The 20,275-nt window shown below is 35.9% G+C and overlaps 1 protein-coding gene and 1 pseudogene across 1 annotated transcript; one reads left to right on the top strand and one right to left on the bottom strand.

The window, feature by feature from the left end:
- The first annotated feature begins 975 nt into the window (after positions 1-975).
- On the top strand, positions 976-6,356 carry LOC143552737 (uncharacterized; annotated as a pseudogene).
- Positions 6,357-12,773: 6,417 nt separating this feature from the next.
- LOC143552736 (uncharacterized) lies at positions 12,774-17,710 on the bottom strand. Its single transcript, XM_077042881.1, has 4 exons — positions 17,447-17,710; positions 13,756-14,062; positions 13,033-13,110; positions 12,774-12,876 (listed from the first exon to the last, which is right to left on the bottom strand). The coding sequence occupies exons 1-4, from the start codon at positions 17,683-17,685 to the stop codon at positions 12,826-12,828; spliced, it is 675 nt and encodes a 224-aa protein (XP_076898996.1). The 5' UTR covers positions 17,686-17,710; the 3' UTR covers positions 12,774-12,825.
- Between the last annotated feature and the right edge of the window lie 2,565 nt (positions 17,711-20,275).

The raw sequence follows: 20,275 nt of genomic DNA, 5'->3' as shown, positions 1-20,275 counted from the left end.
TTTGAATAGAGGTTTTGATACTCTCGATCAAATTAAATGGAAGAGATTAGCTCTTTCAGGGAACACCAAACAATTCATAAATATATTTTCGGATTCGTGGCTTTGATTTTGTGCCTTGAATCAAAGTTTTGTTTGATAAATTATCCGAGATATGAAACCCAGGCAATTAGGGTCGAATTGTTAATCAAGGAAAGTGCCTCTAACACGATCTATCAAATTATCCAGGTTCGGTTCGTCATCTGATCTTGTTTTATACCCTATAATAATTTCCGACATAAGCTATCTAAAAATGCCTCAAAAGGAAATTACAGTGTCATTGCTATTACTTGCTCTAGCCCATGACAGAAAAGATTTTTTTTTTTTTTTTTTTTGCTGCGATAGAGCATACTTCTCTTGAAGTAATAATTAGTAGACTTTCATTATTCATTCTTATATGGGAGGGCGGGCCTTGAAGCAACTGTTTAAGATGCCTGCTTTGTGACCATGAGGTCATGGTTTCAAGTTGTGGGAAATAGCATTGTATGGTAAGGCTGCGTACATTAAATCATGAAATGATCCGGCCGCATGCAAATGCAGGAGCTTAATCAAGCACCGAATACACCCTTTTTTCAGTATACTTTTATGAATACACTTAAGTCATTATTTCATAAACTAAAACCAACGATATCACAAGTCATACAAAGATATTCATGATCATCTAAACTTGCGATTGCGTATTTCATCGTGATATTGATTAAAAATCACTAATAAAATTTGATCAACTTTACAACTTGAAAAAAGTAAGAGAAGTTGAATGGGCTTGATGATCGAGAGAAAAAAGGGATATCTGCATTATAAATGGAAAAAAAAAAGAATCAAGTGAATACAACTTTGAGAATTTTCAAAAACGATGGCTCAATTATTTTCGTAGTAAAGAGACCCTTTAGGAATTTTGAAGAAAATAAAATATCTTGTTGACTAAATATCCTCTTTGCCGTTGACTCCCAACTTACACGGCTTTGGGGATATTATAATGGATCAATTGCATATTTCATATTATAGAGTACCACTTGAGAAAGCAAAATTCCACACATCGTTGATAAATATAAAATGTGGCATACTAATACAAGTACTCATCTTCTTATGATACTCGTTTCCTTTTTATCACAAACCACTGCTAATGATGACAACAAACCACTAGAGGTAAAGGCTTTGCTTGCAACTAGTTGGTGGTCACATGAAAATGCTTCGAATCACTGTAATTGGCATGGTGTAGCTTGCAATAATGCGGGAAGTGTGATGTAACATCCCGAAATTTCCAAAATGATATTAATTATATTACTTAATAATAGAGTAGGAGTTGGTATGAGTCGGGCTAGTGTTAGAGTAATTGAGATGGGTTAAATGAGAATGAGCCTTAGGTCCATGGGCTTTAAGGGATATAAATATCCCCTAAACCACCATAAAACCCTAAACCTCATCTCTTTCCATTCTAATCTCTACACATTCAAAAACACACACACCATAAACGAGCAGGATCCGAGAGAGAGTAAACGTTAGTTGGTGCTAGATCGTCGTGACGAACCAAAGCAACAAGACCAGCTCGTGTTCGTAAGTTCGACTCGTTCAAGGTACGTTTATGGTTAGAAATCGTTCGTATAGGTTCGGTTTGATTTGAGAAATGGTAGATCTGAGTTTGTATGGTAAAAACGAATCCAACAAAGCTAAACTTACTGAAAATGGTTATGATTTGATGGGTTAATTGATTGATAAAAAGGACCCGTAACCTATATGCCTAAATCGCACCCTCTAAACATCGATGTTAGGTCGATTTGATAGTTGGGGTTTGTAGGCGCTGGTCAGACGATTCCATGGGTACCTAAATCGAGTTATTTGGTTAAGGAACGAAGGATTTAAGAGCGAACAGAACCTGCAGACGACAACTTTGCCTGCAAGCTAAGTTCGCCTGATGAACTTCGCCTAAAGCTAAGTTCGCCTAAGGTTTAACTTCGCCTAAAGCTAAGTTCGCCTAAGGTTTAACTTCGCCTAAAGCTAAGTTCGCCTAAAGTTTAACTTCGCCTAAAGCTAAGTTCGCTTAAGGTTTAACTTCGCCTAAAGTTAAGTTCGCTTAGAAAATAAATTAAAAACCTAATGGAAAATGTGTTAAGACAGTTAATGTAAATAAAATTTTTCCAAGCTGACCTGGCAGCTCGACCCCAGCCAGGGGCTCTGCCCCTTGGACCCTGCTAGGGGCTGCCGCCCCTAGACCCCGCTGCCAGGGGCGCTGCCCCCGGACCCCCGTTCGTTGTGGGTAGTAGTTAAGACTGGAAAGATGATATGAGTAGTGGTAGTTGTTTGATACGTGTACTTGTTATACAGTCAGCCGTGCACAGCTGAAGAAAGGGATTACGATTAACGGTGAATGTAACCGTGTTCAGGTGAGTTTCTAGCCCCATTCCTTGTTATGTTTTCGGGGCTGTGTGCATACTCGATGTGTTGTTAATACATTTATCCTAAGTGATAAGTGTATGTCATATGTGATATGTGCGATAGATATGAATGATTGTTTGTCGGTACGCGAACGATCTTCGGATATTGCGCGTACTGTCAGGTTAAAAATAAAGGTACGAATATTATATATCGAAGATGTATGAATATTTCAAATGAATACTTGTCGGGGCGTGAACGATCTTCGGATATTGCACGTAACGTCAAGGGGTATGGTTGTTAAATGAATGAGGTAAGGAATGCCTAGAGTGTTCTTATGTTATAATGTAAGTATGTGTATATAGGTACACGAATGGCATGTGAGTTCTACGTTCGACATAGTAAATTAGGATGGCAAATCCCTCTAGCTTCTGTCGGACATAGACTCGGCTAGTGATGGCGTAATTAAGGACTGCGAGCCTTATACGTGAAATAGATGATATATGTAAACGTAGATAAGGACTGCGAACCTTATACGTAATATAGATAGGCGTCAGCATAGGAAAGGACTGTGAACCTTATACGTGCTGTATTTGTAGCATAGGGGAGGACTGCGAACCTCGTACGTGCTATGAATTAGGTTGCAACATAGGGAAGGACTGCGAACCTTGTACGTGTTGTGGATGTATTTCAGCATAGGAAAGGACTGTGAACCTTATACGTGCTGATTTTGTAGCATAGGGGAGGACTGCGAACCTCGTACGTGCTATGAATTAGGTTGCAACATAGGGAAGGACTGCGAACCTTGTACGTGTTGTGGATGTATTTCAGCATAGGAAAGGACTGTGAACCTTATACGTGCTGATTTTGTAGCATAGGGGAGGACTGCGAACCTCGTACGTGCTATGAATTAGGTTGCAACATAGGGAAGGACTGTGAACCTTGTACGTGTTGTGGATGTACTATGGTATAGGGAAGGACCGCGATCCTTGTACGTACCATAAATGGTGAACATAGGTAAGGGCTGCGAACCTTGTACGTGTTCACGACCTTGAGTACAGGTATAGACGGTGAACTATGAACGTACTCTCGGTAGACTGAGGTTAGTGATTGTAGATATGTATGTATGTATGGTAGCAAGTATGTATGTAGAACAGAAGGGTAACTAGTGAAGTATGGATATGTATCTACAGATATGTATGTATGTGTATGTATTGTATGGCGTTCGATTAACTAGAACTCACTCAGCGTAGCTGACTTTTAGTATGCACGCAGGTGAGTTGATTATAGCGTTAGCATGAGGATGACACACGGCATGGATTGAACGGCTGGCATCTGAAGAAAGAAGTAAAGATGTTTTAAATATAAAGTTTTGTGTTATGGTATCAAAGAAAAGATTTAATGTTTTGTAACAAATGATTGATGTTTTATATTCCGCGAAAAGTTTTAATAAACTCTGATTTGAAGAACTGTGTTTATGAGTAAATCCGACGCTAAAGTAGGGTCACCGGGTTCGGGGCCTTACATGTCATTGAGATAAAGTTATACGGCCGGTACCTTGGGGATCGCCCTCATCTTGGAATCCTCAACTTCTCCTCATTTCCAAACCTCGTTCGGTTTGCTTTTGAGTATTGTGGTCTTGTAGGAAGCATCCCAGAGCAAATTGGTTGTCAAATCTCACATATCTTTCATTGTGGGGGAACCGACTCACGGAGTCACGGGTAACATACCTATTTCCCTCACCAATTTAAGTAGTTTAAAACACCTTTACCTTTCTAATAACAATTTTAGCGGTAACATACCTGCCTCTTTCACCAATCTCATCTGTTTAAAACACCTTGATCTTTCTAGTAACAATTTTAGTGGTGAGTTACCTGATTTACTCACCAAGCTCACTCGTTTAAAACAACTTGGTCTATCTAGAAACAATTTTAAAGGTAAGTTAACTGTATCTTTCGCTAATCTCATCCATTTGGAATATCTGTATCTTTCAAGAAACAATTTTAGTGGTGAGCTACACGTTTCCCTCTCCGGTCTAACCCGTTTAAAACAACTTAGTCTTTATCGTAACAATTTCAGTGGTAAGTTACCGGTTTGGCTCACCAATCTCGCCAATTTAGAATACCTTGATCTTTATGATAACAATTTCAGTGGCGAGTTACCTGTTTCCCTCACCGATCTCAACAATTTAGAGTACCTTTATTTTAGTAGAAACAACCTTACTGGTCCAATCCCACCATCTTATGGTTCCATGGTCAATCTCAGAGTCCTAGACTTAAGCACTAATCAACTCACTGGATCCATCCCAAAAGAAATTAGTAATTTGCAAAACCCGGAAACGTTGAATCTGGGTGACAACAATTTTGTAGGTCCAATTCCCTCAAATTTTGGTAATCTAAGTCAATTATACTTTTTAAACCTCGGCATGAATTCCATAAGTGGGCACATACCTCTAGATGTAGCAAGTTTGATGAACTTACAACACCTTGACCTTAATCAAAATAATTTTGTCGGCCCGATCCATGCAAAGTTGTCAAAACTTGCTTACCTGGATTTATCATCAAATCAGTTGCGAGGAAATGCGTTGTTTCAAAATCCTTGTCATCTACAACATCTAGACCTCTCTATGAATCAAATGACAGGAGATATCACAAGTCTTCTTGTTTGCAATGACTTAGTGTACTTGGACCTTAGTAGTAATGATTTTGTTGGAAAGAAACTTGTTTATTTGAACTTCCCGTATTTGAAGTACTTAAATCAGACTCTGAATCCTCTTACTGCAATGATCCCCAATCATTCTTCATGTAATGCTTTGAGTGGAAAATCAACATGCATAGAACCAACGTAGTCTATTATTTGACAATTTTTCTTTCGATAACTTTGGGCATTTACTTATTGCTTATTGGTTACCTATTCTACAATAATTGCGTAGCTATCGAAAGTAAAATCCAACCAGGAATGAAAAAACATGGAAATGTGTGCTCTATATTGAATTATGATGGAACAATTGCGTATGAAGACTTCATCGCTGCTACAGAGGATTTTGACCTCAAATACTGCATTGGAACTGGTGGCTATGGTAGTGTTTACGAAGCAAAACTGCCTAACGGTAAAACATTTGCGTTAAAGAAGCTCCATCGTTTTGAAGCCAAGCAGCCGATATTCGACCAGAGTTTCAAGAATGAAGTCCAAGTGTTAACTAACCTTAGGCACAAAAATATTGTCAGACTCTATGGGTTCTGTTTGCATACCAAATGCAACTTCCTTGTATACGAATACATGGAGAAGGGAAGCCTATTTTGTGCCTTGAGGGACAGTGAATTAGCTATTGAAGTGGACTGGATGAAGAGGGTAAACATTGTCAAAGATGTAGCCCATGCTTTAGCATACATGCATCATGATTGCAGCCCTCCAATCGTTCATAGAGACATATCAAGCAACAACATTCTCTTGAACTCAGAAATGGAAGGATTTGTTGGTGACTTTGGAGCAGCCAGGTTGCTTGACCCAGATTCGTCCAACCAAACGGCCATTGTAGGAACTGCGGGATACATCGCTCCTGGTATTCTACGTAATCTGAAGCCTCTTATATCTCTATTATTTTAAGAATTTTGCTAATGATCGATCCTTTGGTGTATATAAATTATAATGATGTAGAACTTGCCCATAACATGATTATGACCAAAAAATGTGACGTGTATAGCTTTGGGGTGGTAGCACTTGAGACAATTGGAGGGAAGCATCCTGGAGACTTCCTGTCATCACTGAACCGTTTGACTAGTCATGGTATAATGTTGGAAAATATCTTGGACAAACGACTCCCTTATCCAACCAACAGGTCAATCGAAAAGGAAATCATGCGTGTTTGTAATGTGGCATTAGCATGCATTCTCACAAATCCAAAGTGCCGACCGACAATGAGAAACGTATCTCAAGAATTACCGCGTTGAGAGCATTATTTGGGCTATCTTCCAACTTTACCATATTGAGAATAAACCACAATTATATTGTCTCTCTCTAACTAATTCCACACTCACCAAAATTATGTAGGTCCCAAATATGTGTGTTCTATATCATTCCACGTCTTTAGAACTACTCAATGTCTTCTTCAAAGCTTTTATCACCCCAACATGATAAAAGAAAATTCCTAAACTCACTTACGAGATATACAGTTAATTAAACAAACAAATTACATGAAGCTTCAAACTATTTATATGTGGCTAACAAACAAGGTTCACGAAATGATAATAATCAGCCCGGCTAGGAGGTGGGCCAACGGTTGGTGCGGCCTAGGGCCCATTATAAAAGTTTTTCTTTTATTTTTTTATCATATATTTATAAAAAGTCGTAAAATAACAACCTTTAGATAAGCTTAAATTTAATCCAACCAATACACACATAACCCAGCAAGTTTTCACCCCAATATAGTTTTTGTTTATTGTTAATGCAATAAAGACTCATTTTTTAAAGTAATCAGCAACAGAGTAACAGGACACCCAACATCTCAAAGACAGCCCTAGTATTAATAAGAGTTTGTACCAGTCTTGAAAACATTGAGCGATTTAATGTATTAAACCTATTAAACCTAATTGCTATATAAAAACTTAAATAACTTACTTAATCTACTCTTACCAAATGAAATTCAATATTAAATTGCATTATCTTATTTATTTTATAAAAATAAAAGTTTTAAAGTAGCATGAGCAACAGATGTGCAAGCCAAGGTACATATGTTTAAACATGAATGTTTCAATTTAATGATGTTTCTTGTTTAAACATGAGAATTCGGATGACCCAAATTTGACATTTTCACAATGTATTAAATAAGTGCACACCAGCTGCTCGATGAGACGACTATTATGTGCACCAATTGGTCGGGTCTCAATGGTTGAGTGTTATGTGTCTTAGTCCAAGGCTTGATGCGAAACTACTATTGAGCCGGGGGTCCCACCGGAAGCAGTCTCTCTATTCCTACGGGGTAGAGGTAAGGCTGTTGACATCTTACCCTCCTCAGACCCTACCATAGTTTTGCTATTGGCGGGATATACTAAGTACGATGATGATGATAATCAATGTATTGAACAATGTTTGTACTGCTGGAGATGGCTCTCGCCCCTAAAATAGCACGAGGGTTATTGGTGTTCATTGTTTTGCTGAAAAATAAGAAATGAAGTGCTCCTTCCTAGTTCTATTGGAAAAAGTTTCTTTTTTGTTGTGTAATTTAGGAGTAAAACTAAACATTCACATATATACCCACAAATACATGAAACCGAATCTCACATTTCATCTCATAATAAACAATGTTTAATTTCATTAAAAGGATTAAAGTGGTCAACCAAAATTGGTCATATTCATTCATGATTTCGTCTGTAGTAGTTAAGCATACTCACCCGTGGGAGTTAGACTAGACGCATATGGTAGCATCAGCCCCAAACAAGCCACATAGCTGCTTCGCATGTCTTAGTCCCGCTATGAACCCACACTGATCGCGCCTGAGTAACCGTTATGCACCACTTTCCGCATAACTTAATCAATCGAGCACATTGGAATGCTTTTGCTCAAGTGTCGCATTCTAGTCACTCTCGTAACTCTGACTTACTGCAACATTGAGCTCCAGGCATGAACCCTCTGTAACATCCTAGAAAAATCCATATTCATTTTGGACTAAAAATGTTAACTTTGAAAGTTGGAGGATTATAATAACCTTAAAACCAAGTAATGGGAAAAATGAGATACGGAAACAAAATTAAGCATCTTATGTTTAAGGAAATAGGAAAATCCATCTCACATGGATAGATGGAAGAAAAAGGGAAGCATCCCATGGGTATAAATAAGGAATAGAATTTTCATCCCACATGAAAACAAACAAAGAAATGAAAGCTCTTTATAAGGAAACAAGTTTCCATAAAAATGTTTTAAAGTGGCTAACCACTCTCCATAGTCCTAGCGAAGGGTGCTAAGCGCGTTGACACGGACTCGGACTCGGACGTAATGTGACGTTTTGATGGCGCACTTAGCACTTCGCACGCTGGAAGTATGATCAAAAAGTGACAGGTTATCAAAGACGAGGGACCAAAAGTTGAAAATCAGATTTCAGGACCCATCGCGCTACGCGATGAGCCCAGAAAGATCACCATCGCGCTACGCGATGGGGTTGCATGAGTCACCAGACACGTGTCGCAACGGGGGACACATGGCAGACGCTAGGGCTGAGTCAGCATGCCACGCGTCAAAATCTGACATCGCGCTACGCGATGCCCCAGTATAAAGGACCATCGCGCTACACGATGGTTCCCAAAATCGGCTATAAAAGGGGAGGTTCACGGCATTGCTATTCTCACACTAAAACACCACCACTCACACACACTTAGCATCGAGAAGCGTGCCGACCTCGAAGTGCGTTCCAAGCCCCGAAGTTTTGACGATTTGAGCCTCGATACGCGATAGAAAGTAGAATTGCTGCCCGTACAAACTTAGGCATATAAATCCAAATACCGCATAAGGTAGGGGTTCTGCCTAAATATTATTTTATTATTATATTAGATGGCTTAGACCATAGTCAGGGGTATAGCCCAAAACGTTGATCATGATTATGTTTTAATAGCTTTATACATGCAAAGGTTATAGTTAAAATAATGTTTCTTCATGATTAAGAAACATAAGCTTTTACATACAAGCAGATATAGTAGTTTCTTCACAACTAAGAAATGTAAGATTTTACATACCAAGGTTATAGTTAATTCAATGTTTCTTCTTAACGAAGAAACCTATTAATTGATATTTCTTCATGAAGAAGAAACTCAACACATGATTTGTAAACAAATGAAAAGATTATGAGTCTAAATATTTTATTCAAACAAATGATCAATCAAGGTTTATAGCTATCAAAACCAGACTAAAGGTCTGTAGCTGGATCAAGAGACGATCCGGGTATTTATGTAAACTTATTTTATTATAGATCAATCATCATTCATTCACAAGGGTTTTTAAACGAGATCACCGCACCATTCAGAAAAGACAATCACAATCACAGGTGAATACGTTAAACCTTTTACAGTCAGATAAACGGGTTGTTTATCTTAAACAGTCAGTCAAATATGAGATTACGTGATCTCTACATTTTAAGGGATTACGTGATCCCTAAGTTACAAGGTAAATAATAAAAGCAACTCAGACCGAGTACACATGTGTCTGGATCCAAACATATCTGTTAACCTATCAATCAAGGCCACGTGGCCGCAAGCTAACAGACATAAAGAAAGTTCTCAAATGAGCATCAGTTATTGGAGAATCATAATTGTGGGTGTATGGCAATGGCACAAGTTCCCAGAATTAAGAGACGTTTCTGCTGAGTTTGTTCCAAAACTATCTTGTCAGTCAAATGTTTTCAAAGTCAAGGATTCACCAGCATATCGCTGACGTATTTTTCCCCTCGTTACAGGAAAGCAAGAATAGCACAGGTAGCAAGGCATTTGAGTCACTCTTGGAGATAGATGCTCGCAGATAGAGATGCCTCAGTTTTTAATAAATAAAATATTATAAACGAGAGTAAACAAAGGGTTGTAAAACAAATACTTGAATATTTATTATTCAAGAGGTTTTCAAAATAAATTAATATTTTATTATAACCAAAGACTTCCGCTAATAACTTGCAATTCTGTTATATTTCCAAAATAGGTACCAACTACGGGTATCACGCCTAGGCTCTAAGTCGGGGTGTGACACCCTCGATTCGCACCTCCCACATTAGTCAGCATCGTTGCACCACCACCTGTCTTGTGGTCCACACCACTTGATACGTGCTCAATATGCCGCATCATCTGAGTCGTAGCATGACTAACCAACTTGATCAGTAGTGGCGATGCAAGTGTGCGAAAATGCACCCATCACCCAACTTGTGTTACCTTTTAAAGAAACTAGGTACAAGCTAATGCGTTCATTACCCAGCTCGTGTCTCCTTTTAGAGAAACTATGTACAAGGTGTCCTACATGGAGGAGAGAAGGGGTGATGGATCGATTGGGATGGGATCACCACTCCATCCACCTTGGGATGGGATCACCACTCCATCCACCCTGGGATCACCACTCCATCCACCCTTGCAACGAGGTTTGACACCTCCTTATTTGGTTGACACCATATACATTTGGCCCCTCAAAATTTGAAGCACACTGTGGATGCTCTAAGGGCGTCATTCGCCATCATATTATTCTCCATCGCATTAATTAAAAAAAACATGTATAATTTAATAATAACTTGAATGTTGAATGTATTAAAAATTAAAATTTTAATATCATCATTTTGGAAGTCTTAAAAAATGGTTAACTTTTCAACTTGATACGACATTTAACTAAAAAAAGTTGTAAATATTAAGAGTCAAGCGAAGACGAATAATTAAAATGAACATTTTAATGCTAAATACCCTAAAAGTATACAAAGAAGCTACACTTGCTTTTGAAAGGAGAAAATCGATGAAATTACACTAAATACAAACCTCAATATTTCTCCTTATCCTCACCTTAAGAAACAAACAAATGTCTAAAGATAAGGCTGAGGGGTGTGGAGCGCTAGGAAGGGCGCAAGAGGCCAGACGCTTGCGCCCCGGGGCGCGAGCACCACACCACCGAGGCGCGAGAGGGGCGCGAGGCAGGCGCAAGGGTGCTAGCGGCTGAGAATGGCGTGAAGTTTTCTTGGAAAGCGTGAATAGAGCCGTTGGGGGGGGTGATTTATTAAAAAAAAACGTTTTTTTTTTCCTATATATAATAACAAACCCATATCAAACCCATATCAAACCCGATTTTGTTTCTCTGTATTAAACATATATCAAACCCAAACCAATATCACATACCAATATCACATACCACACCCAAAACCCGAAATCACCCCATCTTCCAAACCTTTTTTTAAAAACATGACTGGAAATTGGTACCCAAACCTAGATTCAGATTACAGTTACGACGATTTATGGTCGGCACCGGACCAACCGATGTTTTATTCGGGGTCGCAACAATCATCCGGCTTTCAACCATCCAACATACAACCGTCTCCTAACTTTGTAGTTCCGGAGACACAAGAACCAGAACCAGAAGGTGAAGCTGCGGGACAAAGAAGACGCGTCCACCGGAAAAAACAAGTTGCAACGGACGGGTCGGGTTCGGCTTCGACTGGAAGGGCGAAACGGAAAATCACTCCGTGGTCATCGGATGAGAAGGAAGCCCTGTGTCGGGCTTGGATAGCCATTTCTGAGGATCGGCGTTGCGGTAATTGTTTTAACGTTTTTAAAAATGATTTTAAAAAAAAGTTAAATAAAAAAGTTAAATGACTTACAAATTTATTTATGCATTTTGCAGCCGACTACCAAAAGAGCAAGGTCTTTTGGACAAAGGTTAGGGAGACGTTCTATTCGCTCGTTGGGAGTACAGAGCGGAACCCAGATATGATTTCGAGTCGGTGGACCGAAATCAGAAAATTTGTCGGCTTGTTTACTAATCTGTTCAACAGGAACGCCGGTCGTATGAGACCAAGTGGCAGTGACGATTTGGCGGTCTATAATTTCACTGTCGAAGAGTGGAAGCAGGAGTGCCTGCGGAGGTATGGGACGGTGAAGACGTGGGACGGTGTAAAGGTGTGGGAGAGGTTGAGAAGGTGTTCCAAGTGGGTTGAGCTGGTGGCGCCGGACCTTGATGCGGAAGTAGGGCCGAAACGGACTAAAACTAGTTCGTCTGGAGCGTACAGCACTTCCGCCGGGTCGGATTGCCGGGTTGGATTCGACCTAAACGTTGCGGGGGAGGAAACGTCTTCACCGCCGAGGAGGCGGCCATTGGGAAGGGACGCCAGGGGGAAAAAACCGGCTGAGGGGGAAGCCGTAAACATCAACGATCTTGTTGAATCCCTCAATAAATTCAACAAAACCATGGAGGTGGTCTCTATTGACAAAAAGGAAAAAAAAAGAATGAGAGATTTGGACTTCCTTGCAAGAGACTTCAGCCACCTAAATCCGGTCGACCAAATGCTGATGGAAAAACAAAAGGAACGTATCCGGAAGAGGTTGATCGAAGAAAACGAAGCCGAATAATAAGAATAATGTTTTTCTTTAGTACTTTAATTTTTTTTTTATATATTAATGTGTTTTTTTAATTAATGTGTGTTTTTTTAAATAATTTCTTGTTTTTTTAATAATACGTTTTTTTAATACATTTATAAAAAAATAAAAAAATAAACCGCTCGCGCCTCCTCTCGCGCCCCTCCACACCATGGCCCGGGGCGCTATCACCACTACCAACACCCATCTTATCAAGTTTCTCTCTCTGCCACACGTCACAATATTATTGGCTGGCGCCCCCCACACCCCTCAGCCTAACATAGTACAAAACGAGAGTACAAAACATTTGTTCCAATTTTATGTAAAGTAAACAAAACCTTTATTCAGATTCAGACTCCATGCCTCCCATAGCCTTTAATCCTCTTGGTCTCTGTAACCATCCATATAATAATAAAAAACAATCAAAAATGATATTTTTGTATAAAAAGATTATTAATGTTAAGTTGTTGATTTTATTTATATAATTTCTAGATAAGACCAATAAAATATCACACGACTCCAAGTCATAAAAGAGATGAAAATAAACCTTTTTTGTGACCTTTTTCTCTCTAACTTCGTACCGTTCCAAGGTAAGATCACACAACCACCCACCGGGGATAACAGACTATTCAACAAAACCAAACAAACATTATATTAACATTGGCTTACCAATTTGATGTCCCACAATAAAGTAAAATAAAATAAAATAAAAAAAAAAGAAAGTTGACATTGACATTAACTATATTGTTTTTATGTATTTTAATTTTATCCTATGGTCCCATGGTGTAACTGCATCATCCAACAACAAACTTTAATTTATTGAAGTTGAAACTATTCTATTCTCCATTTCTTATTTAAAAAACAACATTTTCTTTTTATTAAATCCTTGCAAAAAGGTTAGGAGAATTTTAGATGAAAAAAATGGTTTGTTATTAATATATAAAATACTATTAAAAATAATTGAACTCGATAATTACAATTAAATGCATTAATTCAACGTGACAAACGATATATTAAAAATTAAATTTTCAATAAATTGGATATTCACTGTCTGGTTTGGCAATTTTTAAATAGAGCCGAACCAGCAATTGTAGTTTATGAATAAACTAAGCCGTCCAGGCCGCTGGACCGGACGATGTTGCTTCAAAACCGCTTGATTAATTTCCAACGGTTCTTTTATCATGGCTAAAATTAATAATTTCAAATTTCTAAATTAAATTTTTTTTTTGACAATTGAAAAAAAAAATAATTTGCAGAATGAGAGACGTACGTTGATTGTTCGTTGGATGAACTTTGCTCTCTTTTTGGGTCTTTGAGGAAGTTTAGATCCTTTAATCGCTAAAAAATCTTCTTCCTTCTCCTTATTCGTCAATCCGATCACAAACTTCGGCGGCCATACCGCCGGAACCGCTTCATTTCCCGGCGACCCACCTCCCTTTTTGCTATCATGCGCCGTTTCCGATGACCCCGACCCACCACCGTTACTATTATTATTCTTCCCGTTATGATGCGCACCTCTCTTATCGTGCACACCGTTGCTCTGACCCTTCATAGCAATTGATGAACTCTCACAATTCCTATAATTTTTTTTATAAAAAATAATAACAAAAAGAAAAAGATCAAGACCTGAACAATGATCACGGTTATATTTATGAGTTTTATAAAATATTATTACTTGAAAAGGTAATATTAAAAAGGAAAAGAAAATTAGACAGGTAAAGGGTAGGTGAATTTACGGATATAGCCCTGTAGATGTGTGGATCACGCTAGAAAAACAAGGAAACCGGAGGGATGTTATGGGAAAGATAAGTGGAGGTGTTTGAATATTTGATTCATGGGTCAGTCACGCCTTAAAAAGAGGGGGTTGTTTTTTACTTTCATTTGTTTTTTTATATTATTATTATTATTTTATTATGAATATTAAATTTAATTATTTGTTAATTTCTTCTCATGGTTGGGCAATGAGAAGGACTGAGGAGAGATCTGGGGTGAGTATGATAACATGCGCAGCGGCGCAGAGAAAGAAGACAGAATATTAATAAAAGTGAAGGGAAAAAGGTAGCGTTGGTTTTGAGCCGTCGGATGGTTTGAGGTTGCGTGGACACGTGTAGGGATGTAAAAGGTGGTGAGAGTGAGTGGGATCAAACGGTGGAAAATGGGGTGATGATTGGAGTGAAGGTGGGTTATGTGGTACACGTGGTTGGATGGATAACTTGTTCGGATTATTGTCCCCCATCTCACACTTGCAAAATAGGGACCATGTGTAAAGTGGAGAATAAAAGGAAATTAATATTAACCACACCCCATTTAATATATTTAAATTTGTAAATTACTTTCCTCATCATAAAAAAAACATTCTTCAATGTTAAATTATTTTAGAATAAAATATTATACAAACTAAAATTACAGAATAATATGTGATTAAGAATTAATTTTTTTCTATTTTTTTGATTTGTAATAAACGAAAGTATCATAAAAATATTAAATTAACATAATTAGCATATTTAACAGTATCTTAAATGATATTACAATATTTAATTTGTAATATTATGTGAAGTAAATGCTAAAATGTCAAAACAAAATAATGATAATAAAATAATAATAATAATAATAATAAATTATAGGTTCCAAATGATACATAAAAATGCACAAGTGGGCCAGAAATGTAAGGCCAATTTCAGAATAAAAAAAATCATATCATGTTAATGATAGAAGAAGAAAAAAAACTCAATTGGAGACTTGTTAAAAATAAGTATAAAAAATTGCAGGTTAAAATCAGAATTGGTTGTATCATGTCAAGGGATAGAAGAAAACTCAGTTGGAGACGTATAAAATATAAAATGTTGCAAGGCAAAATCAACATTAGTCATACTGTGTTATGGATAAAGAAAAAAAAAATCAGTTGAAGACTTCCAACAAAATAAGTAAAAAATATAATAGGAATAATCTTTGAGGACAAAGAATTCTCCCTTTTATTGTAGAAAAAGAAATTGTATTAGTAAAATATAAAGTGTAATTAACTCATCACTAAAGTATATCAATAAATATCAACTAATTAATTAATTAATTAAAGTTTCATTCTTGAGAGTGTAAACGAGTCAAGCCGTGAATAGCTTGAGATTGGCTTGCAAGCCACTCAAATTAAACGAGCTCAAGACTAAAATTAAGTTTGTTTAAATCTATAAGCCCGAGTTTCACGTATCACACTCGAGTTGAGCCGCAGGTCTAACCACAACTATTAATTATATAGTTATATAAACGCATGTAAATTAATTTATTTAATAAATAACTCAATTGAGCCAAGTTCGAAACTCCTGAGCTAAATTAGATTTTAAAGAAATCATTCTTATCAAACGACATTAAGTCACTTTCAACAGCTTTAGTTAAAAGAAAATTACAGCTTTACACGTCACTTTCAATAGCTTTAGTTAAAATATATATTTTGGAAAGGTGCGTTATTAATATTTATTGTTGACTGACTCTATAGGAACACGAAAAGAAAAGGAAAAAACCCATGGTTTTACGACTTTTATTAATTCCAAAAACTTAAATATGTTATAATTTATTTCAAATAAATCTTTATTTTAGCTTCTGGATGTACGATGGATCCTCAAACAGTCAAAACCAATCAAATTTACTTTAATAACTATAGTATTTAATATCAATAAGATTCCATTAACACTGAAAAATAAGTTTTTTTATATTATACGTTTCAATTACTTTGTTGGTTTAGGTTTTTTAAAGTACAAGACATTGCCTTTTTTAACATGTATAGTTTATGTGTTAATCGTTAATCCTCAAGATTGTCAATAATAACAACAAAGTAAAAATGATTTTATCAATAAAATTTAACTTAACAACTTCTGATTGTAATAACTAACAAGTAACGTATAAAAGGTTCCAAAATATGCACCATATACTAGTCTATTTTGCAAAAAAAGAAAAGAAACTAATAGTTTAATAAAAAGGCCATCTTGAGACACCAAAGAGTACAAGTTTGTATTTTGTATTTGTATCTTTATGGTTTAATAAAGAAACTTAGGTATCCAAGTAATTTTAAATATATTATTGGAAGTTGCCCATTAATCAATGAGTTAATAAAGAAAATGAAAAAATAAAAAAAACTAATAAGAACATATCTTTTGAATACTTTATTCATCCAATAGCTTATTTTTAGATAATTTCAAAGAACACGCATATATTGTTTATTTAGTTATGGTTACTGGCTACACAATTCAATTTTTAAATTACGGTGACCCTTTCCTCATATGTCAAATCATTGTCTTTTTCTTTGTTTTATATATTTACTTTTACATTCTCGTAATATTTTATTATATACTATGCATCAAAGTACTTCGAATATGTATAACTTTTAACATATGTAAAACTGTTTAAAATAATAACGATAGTAATAATAAATCCAATTGTTGAAACAATAACGATACTAATAAAAATAAAAATAGTAATATATAAACAACAAAAATGAATAAAAAAATGTATTTAAAGACAATTAATATAATAAATAATGCATGTCAAAATTACATGAGTTTTAGCTCAACTGGTATTCAAATAGAAGTTAACATTTGGGTTGAATGCCGCACGGTCTCAAATTCAAATCCGACTCTCATTGAGTTTTACAATAGTGAATTTTCGGGAGACAGGTTTTCTCTAGAACCAGAGATGATGGTTTGAGCTATCTAGCGTCATCTATAATCGATAATCGTAGCCGTATGATTTTACATTTTTTTCATTAGATTAGTGAGGATATGTGCCAAATTTTACTGTTGTGCACTTATCATTTCTTTTAAAGTTACGTTTGGATTAATCCCACAAAACAAATAATCAATAAACTCAAATACATAAAAGTGCATAAAAAACTACCTTACCATTTAATTATGCAAATTATTTAATAATAAGTTAATAACTATGTCACGTGCATAAACCAAAAATCACAAAATTACCTGAGAACCCGATGAGCCGGCGATGATGACCGTTGCCGGAGATTAACAACTTCCTTATTTTGATGACGGCGATCACCACGTGCCGTGGTGGATGGTTGAGCAACCGTCGGTGTACCTGATTTCATACAACGCAATCGTTTCCGGTTGCCCCACTGCAATACGAAGTCTGAAGACGAAGACGGCGTCGTATCGGTGTTATTATTAATAGCATGAGATCTATCTCTCAAATTCTTCTCCATTAAATAATGCTCGGTTCCTGTTACGTTACCAATTAACTAACCATGGTTAGTTTACCTATAACCACTTCACACTTTTCCTTAACCATAGTTTGATTATTAAAATTATTTTATAAAATTAATCGAAAATCGATCGAAATTTACAGTTCGGTAGATTGATTGATCAAATTCCAGAAGATCAAATAATAACAAATTATAACAATAAAATAATAAAAATACTTGGAATTCAGCTCAATTTGATTATGAAAACCTTGTGAATTGGTTGAATCAAATTCAGAAAATGAAAACTGTCGAATTATTAGAACGTTCATCGCTCTGGTTTTCGTTAATAATAATAACAATATTAATAATAATAATTATAATAATAATAATAATAGTAATAATAATCGGAGTTCAGCTCGATTTGATTATGAAAACCTTGTGAATTGAATGAATCAAAATCAGATTATTAGAAAACTGATTAATTATTAGGACGTTCGATTGTGAATTGTAAAGCTAATTGAAGATATAATGTTAAAGATGAAACAGAGTTTGGTTAAAAATTAGGGATTTTATCGCTGAATTAACGAAAACCAGAGCAATGAAACTGTAAAAACAAGTGCAGATGAATTATGATTGAATTGGTACTAATTATTGTTTCACGATCTTCAGAGCCTTTAAATTTTTCAAAACATCTTCAAAGTCAATCTCAATTTTCATAAATCAGCTTCAATTCAACCGTCAATTGAAGAAACATTACAATTGATTCATCGAACAAGAGAAAACAATGCGAATTCGTATCACACAAACCTTCAAACTTGCAATTTCTTCGATTCGCCTTTCGATTTCAAATTAAAAAGCTTAATAATAGATTCACGCAGCTCAAAGCTGCATCCACTTCCACAAATTCATACAATCAATCTGCAAAAAAAAGTCAGAAATTAGGCCAAATCTTCTAATTAATCATTATCAACAACCCTTTATTTGAAGTTGTTCGTTTCGGTTTTGTTGAATTCAAACGATCCACAGCTGAATCAAATTGTAAAATTTCATATTGCAGTTAATAAGAGAGCTAATTTGTTGAATACATTTGATCCGGTTGATGATTCATCAACCGGATCAAATATGTCTGACAAATTCAACAAATTAGCTCTCTAATTAACCGCAATCTAAAATTTAACAATCAGATTCAGCTGCGGGTTGTTTCGATTCAACAAAACCGAAACGAACAACTTCAAACAAAGGATTGTCTTGTCATCAACCGGATCAAATGCAACCAACAAATTAGATTAAGCTGCGGATCATTCGAATTCACCGAAAGCTTCAACATTTTACTCACCGAATTCTCGTTGGAAATTTGTGTATGATTTCCAATTTAGAAGAAGAAGGTGATGTGAATTGTGATGCATATGATATGACATATGGTTTCTTTCTCATTTGGAGCCTCTTTATATAGCAGGCTTCATGTTCAGGTTTATCGATGGAGCTTAGAACAGAGGAGGAAATAGATCTGTAGCCGTTCATTTTTAATCTAACGGTGAGGATGGCATCTTATACGTGTTCGGCAGTTACCAACGGTGTAAATAAAGCTTGCATTGCTTTTACCCCCACACACTCACACACACCTCGTATTTTTTTAATTATTTTTATTTATATTTATTGATGTCGTTAATAAACTTCACGGAATCTTCGGGTGTCGTTTCGTAAATAGTTTGATTTGCAAAATTCAAATTTTTAATAATTTTTTAAATCGGGTTCAAATTTTTTGTGTATATAAAGCTAGTGGTGTGAATGAGTTTTTTTGTGGGTTATTTGAGATTGATTCATCAAAAGCTTGAATCAGAGTGAGTTTAAACTAGTACAAGCTTTGGTTTATTTATCGAACCGAGCCCAACGTCAAGCTTGAGCATGAAAAGTTACTCACAAACCGTGTTTGAGTATAAAGATAGAGCTTAAGGTCTCGTAAGGTAACCAAAAGTAGATGAAGCTTAGGTGAGTTCGGGTTCAGCTTGACTCATTTATAATTTATACACCTATTTAAAACCTAGAGTGAAAAGATTAGTTAAATGTTATTATTAGTTAATAACTTAAGTGCTTTTTTAATTAAAATTTCCTTTTAAATTGCTTTTAATAATTATCAAATCACATTTATGTGGTTTATTTTTTTTAAACACGCCTTATAGTCATGTTATTTTTAAGTGACCGAGAATTCGAGTTGGTAGACAAATATGCAGATTTAGGAATAGAATTGGTTGATGTGTTACTTTAGTTCTAAAAAAATTAAGTTAAATGGTTTTATTTCCAAGTAACAAATTTAAGATCTGCTAATAACTTCTATTAGATTTATGTAAAATGATAAAAATTCCATTGAAAAATTTACGTCAAGAAAGTAGTTAAGTCAATTTACACAAAAATAACTTTTAAATAGAAACTAGCGGTATTAAGATGTGTTAAATGATGTCTCTCCATAGGGTGTGTTCGAATCTCGTGGTGAATAATGGTATCTTTTAGGGGTATGATTATAAGGTGCATTTGCCGTTAAAAATGTAATTAACTCTAAATTTAAATGAGATAAGAGAACTAAATTTAAAATGCATCATTAAGTAAAATAGTT

This window comes from Bidens hawaiensis, unplaced genomic scaffold (assembly GCF_021521415.1).
Source record: "Bidens hawaiensis isolate Kalapana, Puna unplaced genomic scaffold, B.hawaiensis_p1.1 tig00017033_1, whole genome shotgun sequence".
Taxonomy (NCBI): Eukaryota; Viridiplantae; Streptophyta; class Magnoliopsida; order Asterales; family Asteraceae; genus Bidens; species Bidens hawaiensis.
Note: the sequence above shows the minus strand (reverse complement) of the source record. Positions and strands in the feature narration are given on the sequence as shown.

What these genes read in the sequence shown, in the direction of transcription:
- LOC143552736 (XM_077042881.1), bottom strand. Translation starts at nt 17,685, where the DNA reads ATGGAGAAGAATTTGAGAGATAGATCTCATGCTATTAATAATAACACC. An exon ending in TCATCCAACGAACAATCAAC is followed by an intron (nt 13,111 to 13,755) that starts GTACGTCTCTCA and finishes TTTGTTGAATAG; the next exon opens with TCTGTTATCCCCGGTGGGTG. An exon ending in AGAAAAAGGTCACAAAAAAG is followed by an intron (nt 12,877 to 13,032) that starts GTTTATTTTCAT and finishes GGATGGTTACAG; the next exon opens with AGACCAAGAGGATTAAAGGC.